Raw genomic sequence first — 16,390 nt, forward strand, 5'->3', positions numbered from 1 at the left:
TGTCTTGATTAATGATTTTAAAGTCATAAAGTATTAATGAAATTTTAAGTACCAATGTTTGGATGATAGTTTTAGGTCATATTACATTCCTAAAGCTTGCACACTTTGTGCTTTAGACCTATAACAACGAGATTTATATCTCGTTCTATGCAGATTATTTTTGTAACACCCAGATTCAGGTATGCCAGTGAACTCTACTTCCAAAATTACCCCTAAAGTGGATTTTATAACTTCTTGTTTAAAGAAATTGTAAAAGAATTATAGAAAATTACTAAATGAGCAATAATTTTCAAAGGGGGTAAAATGGTCATTTTAGAAGGATTTAAGAGACAAAGTGGGAATGAAAATTGAATGACACACTTGAAATTATATGGTGGTGCTAAGGGTTTTTGGTAATTGGCTAAGGATAAAATACTCATTTATGGAAAAGGTTAAGGGTAAATTAGTCCAAAAAGCTTATAAAACCAACCAACTATTCATTTTCTTCTTCTTTGACCGAGAATCTCCACAATTTTAGCTAAACTTTTCCTTCAAGCAAAAATTCATCAAAAAACCTAGCTAAACCACCTAATTTCCAAAGCCTCTAGTTATAAAAAAGTGTAGATCTATCAATTTTGATAAGTTTTAAGATAAAAAGTTTAATTTTTAAGAGATGTCAAGTTTAGGGTTTTGATGGATGATTATATTTTTGGTTGATTAAGGTCGCTAGGAAGAAGAAAAGAAGGAGGGTAAGCTTAAATCACCTAATTAGCAAAGAACAAGTAAGAATTTCATACTTTATATACTTGAAGTAATTTGAGTTAGGTTATTTTAATAACTTTTACTTGTATAAGTGTGTAAGGTATTAGAATTAAGGTGATTTATGCTTAAAAGAATAAACAAATTCATTAGGACTTATGATATAATTTTTGGCCATAAGGGTATTTTGGACATTTCATATTCCTAGGGTTAGCTTAGTGGATTTTGTGTGTTGAATATATAAGAAATGATGAATTGATGAAAGAATTGGCATTACGGGTAAGCATGGAATTTTATCCATAAGGTTAATTTTTGTTTAATTATGTGTATAATATATGGAATAACCCTTATATCCATAAGGGTGAAAATGTCATTTTATATGATGTAGGTTAATTTTGCTTAATTATGTGTATGATATGTGTAAAAAACCATTATAATAAATATGTATATTCATATAGAATGCATGAGATATATGTAAATACATGAGAAAATAATCTAATGCTTGATGAGGTTTGAAAAAAAAAGAATAAGGAAAACAATGAATAGACATATTTCATATTATGGTTATATATTTATACATGAGGAATCATAATATATGCATGATTTCAGAAAAATAAAGATGCAGGAAAAACATTTTCTAAGTTATGCATGTTTTCAGAAAATGGAAAACAAATGTTTTTAGCTTTATAATGACTCATATGATACAGGAAAGCAGAAAGCATGCTTAAAATCCTTACATGCGAGCTGTACTATGTGGACAGCTAAGAAAAAAAAAAGTCAATTGTACTGTATGGACAGCAAAGAAAGATATTAGTTGTACTATGTGGACAACAAAGAAAAAAAATGTTAGTTGTACTGTGTGGACAACAAAAAAAAAAAGAGAAATATGCGTGTAGGGGAGGATTGTATCTTGCATGGTGACTATGAGTACTGTCTTATGTAGTCTAGACTGGTCAATGAAAATATTTGAAAAAAAAAGAAAGAATTAGCAAATATTTTATGAAAGTTATTTGCATTAGAATCATGCATGCAAGCCTATGTGGCTGATAAAGAGTTGAGAAAGATGTACGATCAGAAAATAAAAAAGTCATGACACTCATATATGTATAAATCATAACAAGTGAATCATATTTGTATAGTAAAAAAATGAATAAATGGGTGAAAGAAGAGAATTATGATATGTGTTTAATGTGTGTTCCATGTCAATTATTTTATATATGAATAGCCCAGACACGCTGAGCATGGAAAAAATTAGTATTGGTATGAAATACTTTGAGTATTGAGTATGATTCGTATTTTCCAGATTTTGGAACGATTTTTCGATTGTTACCATTCTAGGGTATTTCAACGTTTAGAATTCGAATTTCAGTTTCGTTTTTTCGAATTTCACCGTTTTAGGATATATCGACTCATATTTTTTAAAATTTCGATTGATTTTTCGATTGTTAACATTCTATGGTATTTCAACGTATAGAATTCGAATTTTATTTCCGTTTTTTCGAATTTCAACGTTTTAGGATATATCGACTCGTATTTTCCAGATTTTAACAGTCGATATATCGTAAAACGGTAAAATTCGAAAAAATAGAACTAAAATTCGAATTCTAAAAGTTAAAATACCTTAGAATGACAATAATCGAAAAATTCTTTAATCTACTCACAGTCATTACACATAACCAGCTCATCACAAAGTACTTTAATCTACTCACAGTCATTACACATATATTAGCAGAAGTAAGCATTTTCTAGAATGCCACCCCAGCTCATAATCAGCAAGTTACACTTAAAAGTATGATTGGAAAACTTCAAAATAATAGCCAATTGACAACTATATATGGCTACCACATAAAACTCAAAATTTGCTTTATTATTACTATTATTTTTTAAGTATGATTAAAGCTTCAAAATAATAGCCAAGTGCAACAATTTATAGTTACTACATGAAAATTAAAATTTGCAATTTTTTTAAAGTTTGTTTAAAAGCTTCAAAATAATAGCCATTTGAAAACTATTATAGCTACCGTACAGAACTAAAAATTTGCAATTTTTTAAGTATGATTAAAAACTTCAAAATTATACCCAATTGAAAACTATTTGTAACTTCTATAAAAAATTGAAATTTTGAAATTTTTTTCAATTTTCTCTCATTTTCCAGGGAAATAAACAGCCTTGAACTCATAAAACAAGTAAAAGTACCAACTGATATTTCAAATATACAGAGCTGCCATTGAGACGTTACCGGGAAAAACCGACCGATGTGGAAGTCCCAAGAATCGGAGAGGAGATTGAGGGATGGAAGACTAGATCGATGCGCCGTCGTTTCGCCTTCGGCACCACTGCATCCGAATTTCCCGGAAACGGGTCCTGAAGAGACCAGCCCCGGCTTCGCCAGGAGCACTTTGGGGGCCGAGGGAACCGGTCAAGTATTGGAAGAGCCGGTGGTAGCCATTGTTGCGCGCCTGAGAACTTACTGCTTCGGTGATTATGACTTTAATGTGCATTTCACAAATTTAGTTTATTACATTATCTCCCCGAAAGTTCTAGAAATTTCATTAGACACCAATTTTTAATATTATTAAAAAGCTGACCCTATAATTATTATAATTAATAATTTATTTAAATAAATTATATTACGTATAAGAATAATGTATCCGACAAAATTTGTAAACCTCATTTATAGTAAATTGGGCATCACAACCTAAGGACACAAACACGTTTGTCAAACCTCATCAAATGATGTGAGTGTTATTTATCTTTATTTTAAAATTTGCTCAATATTTTCTGCATTTTCTTAAGTGTTTCTATCTTTTTTATAACAACACTACTAACTTTAGCAGCAAGTAGGATGTCCCTAACTTCTATATCTAACAAACGTTGGCAATGGTAGAAAATGTAAAACTGTCGACCTTAAACTATTATTTTTATTCAGTTTCATATATCCAATCAATATATTACTTCAACACGTTTATTATAGACGAGATATATACAAACATTTTATACTAGTTTATTTATACCATTTGATAATTTTGAAATAATAGAAAAAATAAATAAATATATTTTTTTAATAACAATAAAAATTTAGTTTAATATTAAAATATTATAAAAAAAACTTTGAATCCTTATTTTTATATTTGAAATCCCAAATCCTTATCACACAAATTGTCTCTCAAAGGTTAAATAAAAATTATATTATTTAATCACTTAGTACATGTCAATTTATATGAATAATTAATTAGTAAAAAATAAAGGTCGTACATGTAATTCTTTTCCAACATTAAAAAGGCCGAAAATGTTGTTGGGTATCTAATTGCCATTCTAAAAAGGTAAGGAGAGCCAACTCCTTTTCATTATGAGGATTTAGTCTTGGTCAGGTTGGTAGGTAGCTATGCAGTTCAAAGTTCATGTATGCAGCAGCATCAAGACATTAAAATTCCCAAGTTTATAATAATATAAACAATCTTTATATTATATTATTATACCAAGTATCTACAAATTTAAACTATTGTAAGTTTGTAAACATTCCTTAGAATTTTATACATAATTTTATTTAGAGGTGTTAGGTTAATTTCGATCCAATTTTATGTATAATTGGGTCTAAGCATCGTATAACTTGAAGGTGATATCATAGAGCTAGCTGAGATCCCATTCTACTGATAAAAGAAGCAACTTTATTAAATATTCAAAGCAGGCATAACATTACAAATGATGCTGACTTCACATTTTAAGTTTTTAAAAGCTTCCCAGACGTAGATTCCTCCGCCGGCCTAGCCATTGGAGCTCCTTTCCTTGGAGATATAATAATAATGGGATACCACATGCTATAGGTGCACTTACAAGCAGGAAAATACAAAAACAAAGCCCTACAGCTGTACGTTTCTTGTAAAAGGAAGTGTCAACAACCGCAAGACAAAACAAACATGCCAAAAGGGTTGTCGGGAGAATGACTAATCGGTGGCCAGTTGTGAGAATCACAATTAAACACACAGACATGAAAAAAGCCAAAGAATTGTATATCAAAAACACAAAATGCGTTAAAGACACCAGAATCATATGTCCTGCTCGTTCTGTTGATGGACCTGTACTGAAGATGTTGGTGGTGGTGTTACTGACACCAGTGCTGTTGGCAGGCTGCAGATTGCCGTCATCTTGCCAATATGCTCCGGGTGGGCTTAGTGCAGCTTGATATGTGGCTGTGGCTACCAATACAGCCACCACAAGTAGTATGCTTCGGGCTTCCAGAGGAATATGTTCTATTCTTTGGTAAACCAGACCTGAACTTTTCAGAATTCGTGCTGAAAAGGTTAGGGGCCTAGAAAAGCACTCCAGTACTGAATTTCGTAAACCAAATAAATTTGTACTAATTATTTTTGAAAGACTTATGGGTGCTGTTTTAACTTTAGCAAGTAGAATGTCCTTAACTGCTGTATCTAGCGAACCTTGGCGATCATATATGTCCAAAGCTGTCAAACCTTTACTGTTCTTTCTATTGACCTGGACATCTCTGATCAACAGCTTCACTGCCTGTATGATTGAGAAGCTAGGTAGCACGGAAACGGAAACGTGGAAACATATTTTCTTTAAAAAGTAGGAAACGGAAACGTGGGAAAACGTGTAAATATAAAAAAATATAGGGTTTTTTTTATAAATATGAAATTTTTATAAAAAATACAATAACCTATATTTTAATTAAAAAAATACAACAATTGATTTTTTCCAACCAATTTAAAATAACATATAACAAAATAATTTTATACCAAAAATAAATTACAAATTCAAGTTCTTGAAACATGTATGTATAAATTAAATCAACACTTATATATTCATCTTTTAAAATGGAAAATAAACATGTATATAAATCAATATATTTTATCACAATGTAAATAAATCAACCTACAAACTCAATATTAATTCATCAAAATAATAATTTCCAAGGGTCAATATCAAAGTCATCAAATAAAATATAATAAAAAATTTAAAAAATAGTAAAATATTTATTGTATTTTCTCTATTTGATCATTCTCCTTATCCATTATGTCATTTGCATCTTCATCGAAAAAAACAGACTCCAATTCTGGTTCATCTAATGATAGGTTGGCTAATTGAAGAACTCCCACATCTTCCATACTCCCAAAGTCATCTCCACCAACATCTCACATCTTCTCCTTATCATCATAATACTTAGAGTTAACCCTTGACAATAAACGAAGATTGTTATGAACAAAAACCAAATCTTCTACACGTTTTGGAATTAATTTATTCCTTCTAATTGAATGAATGAAAGAATAAGTACTCCAATTTCTTTCACAACAAGAGGAGGAACTAGGTTGTCCAAGTACTCTGAATGTTAACTTTTGAAGCAATGGAGCATTTGAACCAAAACATGCCCACCACTTCATCGGTTCTGTATTAAATCTAGCACCAATTGAATCAGGATCTTCAAACGGTCCACTTTTGAGAGAGAAGTTAGCATACTCATCCAATGCTTTAAAACGCTCATCTTCAGAAAAGATCCTTCTAAAACATTTGTTCCTCTCAATAGATACTTCCCCATCCATATGAGGAGGCACTCTACCTTCACCTCCTTCAAGCCATTGTTCACTATAAAACCTTCACAAATAATAAATATATCAAATAGTTAACAAATTAATACCCAATTTAATAAATAAATATATCAAATAAGTATGAAAGAAATATATAATTCAATTAAATATTTACCTTGGATTCAATGAATGAGCTAGACAATGGAGTGGAGTATTACTTTTTGCCCAACGATCATAAAGAATACTATAGATCACTGAATAGAGAGGAGAATCTTGGGTAGAAAACTTTCCTTCATGTTCATAAATAACTGATTTAACTTTTTCAATCATAGAATCCCAATTCTCATAAATCAAATGAAGACATGACTTATTTGTATCACACATTCGAATCATATCATAAATCGGTGCAGTAAAAGCAAGAATGTAATTGACCTTCGCCCACCAATTCTTATCCAACACCTTATCACGAACAAATCTTGCTTTGCCTTGATCATCTTCTCTATATTGTCCCCATTGTTCACTTACAATCATTGATTCTAGAGCATCCTTAATTAATTTAAATCTTTTGAGCATAACAACAACAGAAGCAAAACGAGTGTCTGCAACTGAAAGTAATTTCAAAGGACTAAATTGATTAAACATAGCCAATCGCATTAAATGGTTCATTATGAAGTTTTTAATTACCATAACATCACCATAAACATCAGTTATCCAATGACATTCATCATATGTCTCTTGATTAGATTCCACATTTTTAGTTGCACATATATTTTTCAAAGCTAGATTCAAAGTATGCACAACACATGGAGTCCAATAAATATGTGGAAACATACCTTCAATGATTTCCCCAACACCTTTACAATTTTTAGCATTATCAATTATTACTTGAACTACTTTTTTATGACCAACCTCATCAATTATCTTCTTCAATAAATTTGCAATGAAATATTTATCTTTAACTTCACCTGCACAATTAACAGCTTTAATAAACATCGGGCCTGATTCACAAACTACCATGAAGTTAATTAAAGGTCTCCTTTGTGGGTCACTCCATCCATCACTAACAATACTAACCCCTTTTTCCATCCAAGTGCTTTTAATAGGTTCCAATAACCTTTCCACATTTGTTTTCTCTTGCTGAAGTAGTGTAGTTTTTAATTTATTGTACCCAGGAGGCACATAACCACCCAATGAATGATTAGCTGCAAATGAAAAGGCACTAATATAGTTTGGATTCCTAGCAAAATTAAAAAGGAGACCACCAGTGTAAAACATTCTAGCAATTTTCTCATCTAATTGAGCTCTAGTTTGTATGTCAAAAGATTTAGCAATAGGAGAATCATCAACTTTTCTCTTCTTTAAAAAAAGATTTGACCCACTCGGTAACGGTAAGGATAAAGACAATGATTGATTTACATTAGTAGTACTACTAGGCAATGACACTTCCTTAGGTTGAGAATTATAAACCTTATTGGTAGCTTCATCATCTAATTTTCTCATTTCTACTAAATCTTCAAATTTCACTTTAGAATAAGCACCGATTCTTTTCCCCGTAATTTTTAATAGGTGAGCTTTAACTCTAGTATAAGTCCCTTGCCTTTCTTTCTGACAAAAATTACAAACCCATTTGCATGTACCCTTTGATTCTCCAAGTTTCTCAATTTTTGTGACATATTTCCACAATGGATTTTGGTCTTCATCACTATTCTTTTTTGCAGAACCCACACTACTACTACTACTTTTAGAATTTGAATTTTCCTTACCAGTAGCAGAATCCATTAATGATTAACTCAAATTCAGTATCACCAACAATTTGCTAGAATTTATCAAAAAAATCAACCAAATCACATAAATCACCGACTATTCTTCTTGGCAGCTTACTACACAACTGAAATAAAAGCACAAATTGGAAACATAAATAAATCAATTTAATTATAGGAAAACTTTTATTTATAAATAATATTCAAATTAAACAAGAATAACTAAATTACAAACTATAAAATTATTCGATTAAATTATATAAAATCAAATATTCAATAATTATTAATAAAATAAATTATGAATTATAATTACAAATTATATTCATGATATATATATATATTGCAAAAATTAATCAAATTGCATTGATATAATATATATATATATATATATATATATATATATATATATTAGGGGGAATAGAGCAAATAATTTAATGTTTTAAAATATATTTTATAATAAATTAGAATTCCAAGGCTGAGGTTGACACATCTGGAAGAAAACATGCATTGACGACAAAGGCTAATGGAGTCTAATTTACTTTGAGCAAAAGGCAGGCTAATGTAGAGTATATATAATAGTTTAATATATGTTTTATAATAAAATAAAAGTCCTGGGAAACTAACAAATCTTGGAAAGCTAACAAATCTGGAAGACGCAGCAGAATTATAATCTTGGCCCAGAGATGCATTAAATTCAAATCTATATAAATTAATTTATATCATAGAAGGGCAAAAAAACTCATACTTTTTTCACAGAGATTTGTTTCTTCCAGCCAGTGTTTCAAAGAAGAAGAAAGACGCCCAAGACAGCAAAGAAGAGAAGAAGACACCCAGCAGAAGAAGAAGACGCCCAGCAGATTGACAGCAAAGAAGAGAAGATGCCTAGAAGACTATTATATACAGAAAACTATTTTTGTTATTTATTTTCAAAATCTTTTTAGAATTCATTTAGGATGCACTTTCAGAATCCTAGTATGTATAGGAAACTCTTTAGGTTAAGAAACGCATTTCCCTTTTATTTAAAATTACCAAAACGGCCCCGAAACATTTCATACCAGTTTCGGGCCGTTTCAGAAATCAAAACGTTTCAGATTCGTGGAAACGCACACTGCTCTGCTTTTTCATGCTTCTTAGTTGAGAAGAAAATGAAAAGGCAAAACAGTTCATTAGTCCGACCTTCCAGAAGTTAAAAACATATGGGATGCTTATATATATATCTCAGGTTGATTTGCAGATACTGTAGTATGCAATGCATTGTTTTCTTCTTCGTCCTCCCAGTTTAGAATCCCTTCTTTGTCGAAGCATCGAAGAAATCCTAACAAGACTTTAAAGGCCTTGAGACTCCCTTTTGTGAGGGCAACATAGACAACTATTTCACCTTTAACAGTCAAATCTTCGATTGATGATGGACAAACATACAAAAAATCAGCCAAATTGGATTCGTCGTCTATTTGAGCTACATAGTGCAAAGGAGTAATCATCCCCTTTGCTTTAACACGGACAAGCTCACTGTCATGCTTTATCAACCATGTTACAAGTTACTGGTACTTCTCCTCAAAATCTGAATTAAGAGGACTAAGCTCATCCTTCAGGTGTTTCCCCTCCAAAGCCAAATGGAGGGGGCTACGCCCAAGAGGTCTCGCTTCCCAGCAAATGAAGGCTTTAAGTTTAGTATTTCCTTGGCGAAATAGATATTTCCCTCACTTGCAGCTGTGTGTAAGGGAGTAGTCACAAATGGTATTTGTTCAATACGCTCCAAAACATAGGGATCCTCTTCAAGTACTGAAAATAAAGCATCCACGTTTCCTTCTGCAGCAAAATTTTGTAGCATCTGCAACCTCTCAACCTCCATGCGTAAGTAGCTATGACCTCAACTACCGTTACAATGGTTTTGATATATGATATTAATTATAAGAGGTCCAGGCCATATATATATATATATATTCCTTCTTCTTTGATCATTTTTCCTTTTTATTATTTCATAACAAGTAATAATTAATTATATGAATAAGATTGGGTGATTTTGAGTAATAATAGTTACAAACACAAGTATAAATATTGACGTGTCATCAATTGATTATATGTTATTTTATTTATAATTTAAAATATTTTAATTACATTATGACATATCAATATTTGTACCTGCATGTGTAACCATTATTAGTGCATAAAGTTTTATTATATATTGATGCAAACCCAACAAATTAATAGAGCTTTTATCATGTAATGAACAAAGTGTGATCCAAGAATCTAGACGTCCATATGTCCATTTTGGATTGGTGGAGAGGAGAACAAAAACGGTTGGTGTGGAAATTATTAGTAGAGAAGAAAGAAAATTAAAATTTGACATTTAGTTTTGGAAGGCATTAACAATGGCAAAGCAGTTGGAGATGTCGGTTTTGTTATGGTAAAGTTGATTTGGGAAATAAGGAGAAATGGATAAGATGAGTCAGTAAGGTTAGAGGAATTCAGTTGGCTCAGGTTAAAGGTGTTACAATTAGGTTGTGTTTGTTCAAGAGAGTTTGGCATGGGTGTGTTTGTATAAGTGGGTTGGGTTTCGTTTAGTGAAAGTGGGTTAGAATTATGCTCGTAGTTAGGTTAAGGAGGTGAAATATTGGGGTTGTGAGATAATTGTTTAAGTTTGAATTTGGGTGGATGGGTGTTAAACAGTTTAGACTGGAATGACAAGTTACTAGGCTAATGGGATACTTTCGTACTTTAAACTTAGGTATCGAAATAATGTCATTTTAGATTTCTTTGAAATTAAAAAAAGGAAAAATGTATTAACGTGTTTAATATGACAAACGTAAAAAATACGTGTTTAATAAGTTTTGAATTCAAAAATATGAAACATAGTGTTTAATATGTGAATTAAACATAAACGAAAATTAAACGCGAATTATTCTCGTTTTTATTAACTAGGGTATATATAAAGAGACAAAGATTAAAATATCAGCAAAAAATCAAATTCTAAGGTTCAAGTGACTCATTATCGAGGGCTCTAGCTGATACGAATCCTAATCAGGGAATTGATACTTAATATTATCACTAATAAAGCATAAAAAGTAATACTAGCTTATCGCAAAATGGCAAACGAGGATTATCCATGGTATCACCTAAGAAAGAGAAAACATATGAAGCATTTTGAGTTGACTACTTCCTAAACATACCAAAACTATGAAGCATTTTACTATAATCTGAGATGATAGGAAAGCTTTTTACAAGTTCCCAAATTTTGGCAAAATTTTTCAACCACTCACATTTAGAAACAGTTCTTGCAAAAGAAGTGCAGTTCATGGATAGAACCTGAAGGAAAGAAAACTACTAGTTCAGTTCTTTTTTACAAAAGAAACCAAATCTTACAACTTCACAAAGCGTCACAGTTGTAAGCCTGCCAATGTCATCAAAACAACTAATGGTGAAACATATCACTGCATGTCAACCTTGTGAGCATGATCACTTTTTTTTTTGGTGCATATGTCAATGGAGAGGGTGAAAGAAAGTAAAAGACTTGATTCTGTAATTTCCATAGTGACAAAATGTAACTTTCAGATATAACACAAGGTGAATTCCGCAACGGCCTAAGTATCAATTGATAGGTGTGTCCAGATTAGGCAGACTCACTAAGAGTACTAAACCAGATTTTAATGTTATAAAAGGCATTCTAAAATTCAATGGCTAAGTGTATGTTCCTTGAGACTAGAGTTTGAAAGACAAATTTTGTGGCCAAGTATCAAGTATGTTAGTAAGTTAAAGTTGAACATCAGAAACCATCAAGATTGCTGTAACCTTTTAGTATTCCAAAGTTAAAATAAGAACACATCTCGATAGATTTTGTGATAGGATTGTCAAGGCTCAGAGGAGGATACAATGTTTTGTAGGTCATAATTGACAAATTGACCAGTCAACACACTTCATTGCAATGAAAAACACCATGAGTATAGATTAATTGGGTCAGATGTATGTTAAGAAGATAGTAAGGCTCTATGGGGTACCCAAGACAATAATATTAAATTGAAACACCAAGTTCATCCCAGTTTTTGGTTGAGTATATAGTGGTGATTGGGTATGATTTTAGTTTTCAATACAATCTAGCCACCAAACAACTATATTTATAGCTCTATATGAGAAATTTTAAGGTAGAAAGTGCTAATCACCTTCACATATGGATGAGATACATGAGAGAGATGCCCTAACATAGGCATAAGGACAAGAATTGACCTAAAGGCTATAAAAGATGTTAGATAGATCAAAGAAATGATGAGCAAACTCAAGACTAATAGAAGAGTATGCTGACAAGAAAAACTAAGATCTTAAGTATAGAGTGGATGATAAAGTTGTTGTGAGTTTCGACAAAAATGACAAGTTAGTGTCGAGGTTGGTGAGACCATTTGAGATATTAGAGGAAGCATTTGGTCAAGAAGGCCACATAGGAGGACAAGGAATACATGAGAAAGAGGTTTTCATAACTCTTTGGCTGAATTTTGAGGATGAAATTCATTTAAGGGGAAGAAATATAACATCCACATGTAAGCCTATGGCATTTTAGTGTTTTTTAATCCAAAATTATGTTTAAAGTGTCATTTAAATGGATTTATAGCAAAAAAGATCGTACATCGTAAGAGTGATGTCTGTTCATACCTAGAAAAGGCAAGAAAGTCATTTCACATGAGTGTATGAAAGTTGTTAATTAAAAAGAGGCATACGCCTGTATGCCTTATTAAATATGCATGTATGTTATAGTTGGGTAGGATTTGTAGTTAAACACAAAGTTTGATCATTTTACAAGGAATTAACCCTGGTAGCTATCCAATCTAGAGGGAAAAAACAGAAAAGAGGATCATGATCACTATAAAAGAGTTTATGATCACTAGAATCCTTATAGCAGCGCTAAGAACTTACAAGCTTTAGAAGTTAGGTAAGTAGTGGCTCTTGGCTTGATTAAACATTTTTAAGGCATAAGCTAGTTTGTTATAAAAATATTATGGTGATTCTTAGATTCCTAAAGGCCTTTTTGATGATCAAATAATGATGTTTTGTTGAGGGTATGGATGGAGACTGATGAATCAATATAGTGGTTAGTTTAGTTAAGTGTAGAACCTTGTTTGTTGATTGATTGACTTATGAATTACTGTCTTATGAATGTTTAAATGATTTTTATATTCTATTAATGATTCTAAGAAAGATTATAATGAACTAAATCATGTTGGCATATATGTGAACCCTTCTAGTTTGTTATATAAATTGATTGATATTGTTTGAGATAAAAACAGCCTGGATAGCAATATTATTGTGATTTAAGTTTGATGAGGCCTTGTATATGTTTATTGGTTAGATGAAAGTATGAATAATTGTTTAAGGGTATTGTAGGGCCATTTTTGTGTTAATAGATCATTAAAAGATAGTTAAAACAATGTAGGAAAATGATAAGTTACGATTCCAAATCGCGACACTTGACTGTATATGGTCTCATACACTTTTATGTGTCCTTCAAGCAAACTAAGAAATTTCTCAATTTTTGTACACTAATTCTGAAGAGGACATACATGATTGTGTGGTATGAAACACACACTTATGAGTGACTTTTCCAAAAGTGGATGAATATGTATAAGGAAGAATAACAAAATATAATCAAATCAGAGAGACATTCGCTCCTTACCAAGTATACCTTTGTGTTTAATCCAAGGAGAAGTATAAGAAGGTAAATTAAAAGTACACCCATGCAAGATTAAATGAAGGTCAAAGGAATGAAAAGGCAATTGATGCCAACGTAAGATATTTTAGTATAAGAAAAAGACTATTTTACCCTTAAGCTAATTATAAGGATAAGGAAGGAGAAACAAAGAGAATAAAAGACCTTAGCAAGATAAGTTAAGATAGTTAGAGATAAAAGAGGTGTCTAACTATGTGAAAGACGACACATGACCTTGACCAATTCAGATCTAGGTTAAAAATCAGAAAAGTTAAGAAAAGTGGTTCACATCTAAAAAACCACTAGCTATATAGGTATATGAAAAGATTCGTGAAAGTAGTAAAGTTGGAGACCCATAAGATGTATTATGTGCATAGCCACTTAATTTGTTCAAATATGCATGGTAAGGATTGTGACTTCTCAAATATTTTCTCATGCGGTTAGTGAGATGTATCACCCATGTATCCACATGAAGGGTCATCCCAAGTGGTTTAAACAACAATTCTGATTAGCTTATGTGATAAGAGAAAAAACTTCTACGACATTATTTCTTGTATAACTAGGGTGTCCCAGATAGCTAACCCAATACGTTGTATGGCATATGTATAAGACATGATAGATAATAACATACAAGGTGTCTTATGCTTTCATTAAGATATCAGATATGTCAATCTTAGCTTAGGTCTTAATAACCTTTGTGGATGGATTATGTCAAGGCATGAGGGTGTTGAGTTGTGACCACATTGAGATTCACGAATGGAACACCAAGCTTATGTGTTTTATGTGTTATTCAGGGCATCATAATTAGTTCGCCCAATAGGTCGTATGACCCATGCGTAAGGGACGCTATTGAGCAGAGATACAAGGTGTCATTTGTTATCATTAGGGTATCAAAGCTACAAAGTTCAGCTTAGGCCTTACCAGTCTATGTGAGATGGCCTATGTACATAAGGCACAAGGATGCCAAGAATAGTCAGATGGCCAAGGTAAAGACCCAAAAAACATCCATTTCAACCAGAAGTATATTTAACGATGGAACACTACGATTTCAATTTTATGTTTTGTGTAAAGTACCAAGGTGTCACCAACTTACTGAGTGTTTTCACTCATGCATTTCTTTTTATGGTTTTACAGGTAGAGGTAAGTAACAAGGCATGCGAGTAAGCCAACGGTCCAATCGTGCTATTGCATAAAAGTGAGGGCAAAATCATAATTTTAGAAATTATCTCATATATGTGTTTTTGTTTCCACTTATGTATTGTAAAGATTCTCAATTACTTTCAGAAATTTATTTGTAATAATGAACGGTTTTATTGCATTTAAAGTATTTATCCAATTGACACCTTTTTGTATACTTTTAATTATAAGTGAATTAATTACATGCTTTTAAATTTCGATGTCTTTAATTAAGAAATCAAGTAATGCATGCCTTTTCAGGCTATATTCTGTGTAGAGGTATGTGGTAACTTGACCATACACAATAAAGTTGATATCATAATTAAACTTATGACTCCTAAAAAGGATAGTACTTTTATGCCATAATATTTATCTTAAAATTAAATTCTCCTTTAAATAGAGATCTACAAGTACCTCATATGTCTTTACATGTTATCATAAGCCATTCAAGTGTTAACATAAGTCTTTCATGGATGTTATGGATTGTTGCTGACCTTTAACAAGTTCTAACGTGCATCCTTAAACCTTTAATGTGATCTCACTTATCGTCACATGTCTTTATTATGCTTCACACACTAGCTTAAGCTTTTACACACTCTAATGGGCTTAACTAATGCTTATATACTCACATGTAACTAATAAAACCTTTCATGTGCACTTGCGTATCATAGGAAAACTTTAAAACCTTATCACCTGCAATAACATGACCTAAAAAACTTTACAACTTTATCACTTCCACTTACACACACTATTGGAACTGATCACATACTATTATGTGTAACCACTCGATAGAATTCATTATTAACATGCATTGAGATATTTTTAGAAGATGCTACAGGTTATTTACACACACCATAAGCTTATAAATGCCTTTAAAGACCACTAACTCATAATTACACACCTAAAAAACCTTTCACGTGCCTCCAAAAGCACTACACATGTCAGAACATGCCATTAATAAGCTCTACATGCTTTCACAATCCTCTGGAAGCTTTACACACATTGGCATGGTCCACTAGAACCTAGTTATGTACTTACACACAACACTAGAAGTGGTTCATGTGCTTACATGCATAACTAAATTTTTTGATCCATGATCACGTGCTTGATCTTATTGGCACACACTCTCACATGCAATAGGCATCAAGTCCTGTAGGAACTAGCACATGTGTAATGCATGCACCCCAAAATCAAGTTACAAATACAAGGGTTCGAGGCCTATCTAGTTAACAAGTTCCAAACTGGATTAAGCCTAACCCATTTTGACTTTGACCTAATCAACTTAGCCTATTTGCATATAGGTTGAATATCTAGGTTTTTCCTAACCTAGAATCGACTTGATATATAAAAAAACCCTAGCTTTAAGATCTTTTTATCATTGATGTCAAATTTTTTTATCTCAAATGCTATAACCTATCCTAACCAATAGGTATATTATAGAAAAACGACAAGAGTTTTCCTATTTTATAGGGCCCGGAGAATTT

General features: G+C 31.8%; 1 protein-coding gene across 1 annotated transcript; it reads right to left on the reverse strand.

Moving 5' to 3' along the window:
- Positions 1-9,243: 9,243 nt before the first annotated feature.
- Positions 9,244-9,890, reverse strand: LOC123208511 (ankyrin repeat-containing protein BDA1-like). Its single transcript, XM_044626047.1, has 2 exons — positions 9,666-9,890; positions 9,244-9,555 (listed from the first exon to the last, which is right to left on the reverse strand). The coding sequence occupies exons 1-2, from the start codon at positions 9,888-9,890 to the stop codon at positions 9,244-9,246; spliced, it is 537 nt and encodes a 178-aa protein (XP_044481982.1).
- Positions 9,891-16,390: the final 6,500 nt, after the last annotated feature.

The sequence above is a fragment of the Mangifera indica genome, chromosome 2 (genome assembly GCF_011075055.1).
Source record: "Mangifera indica cultivar Alphonso chromosome 2, CATAS_Mindica_2.1, whole genome shotgun sequence".
Lineage (NCBI taxonomy): Eukaryota > Viridiplantae > Streptophyta > Magnoliopsida > Sapindales > Anacardiaceae > Mangifera > Mangifera indica.

What these genes read in the sequence shown, in the direction of transcription:
- LOC123208511 (XM_044626047.1), bottom strand. Translation starts at nt 9,890, where the DNA reads ATGGAGGTTGAGAGGTTGCAGATGCTACAAAATTTTGCTGCAGAAGGA. An exon ending in GGAAGCGAGACCTCTTGGGC is followed by an intron (nt 9,556 to 9,665) that starts GTAGCCCCCTCC and finishes TGGTTGATAAAG; the next exon opens with CATGACAGTGAGCTTGTCCG.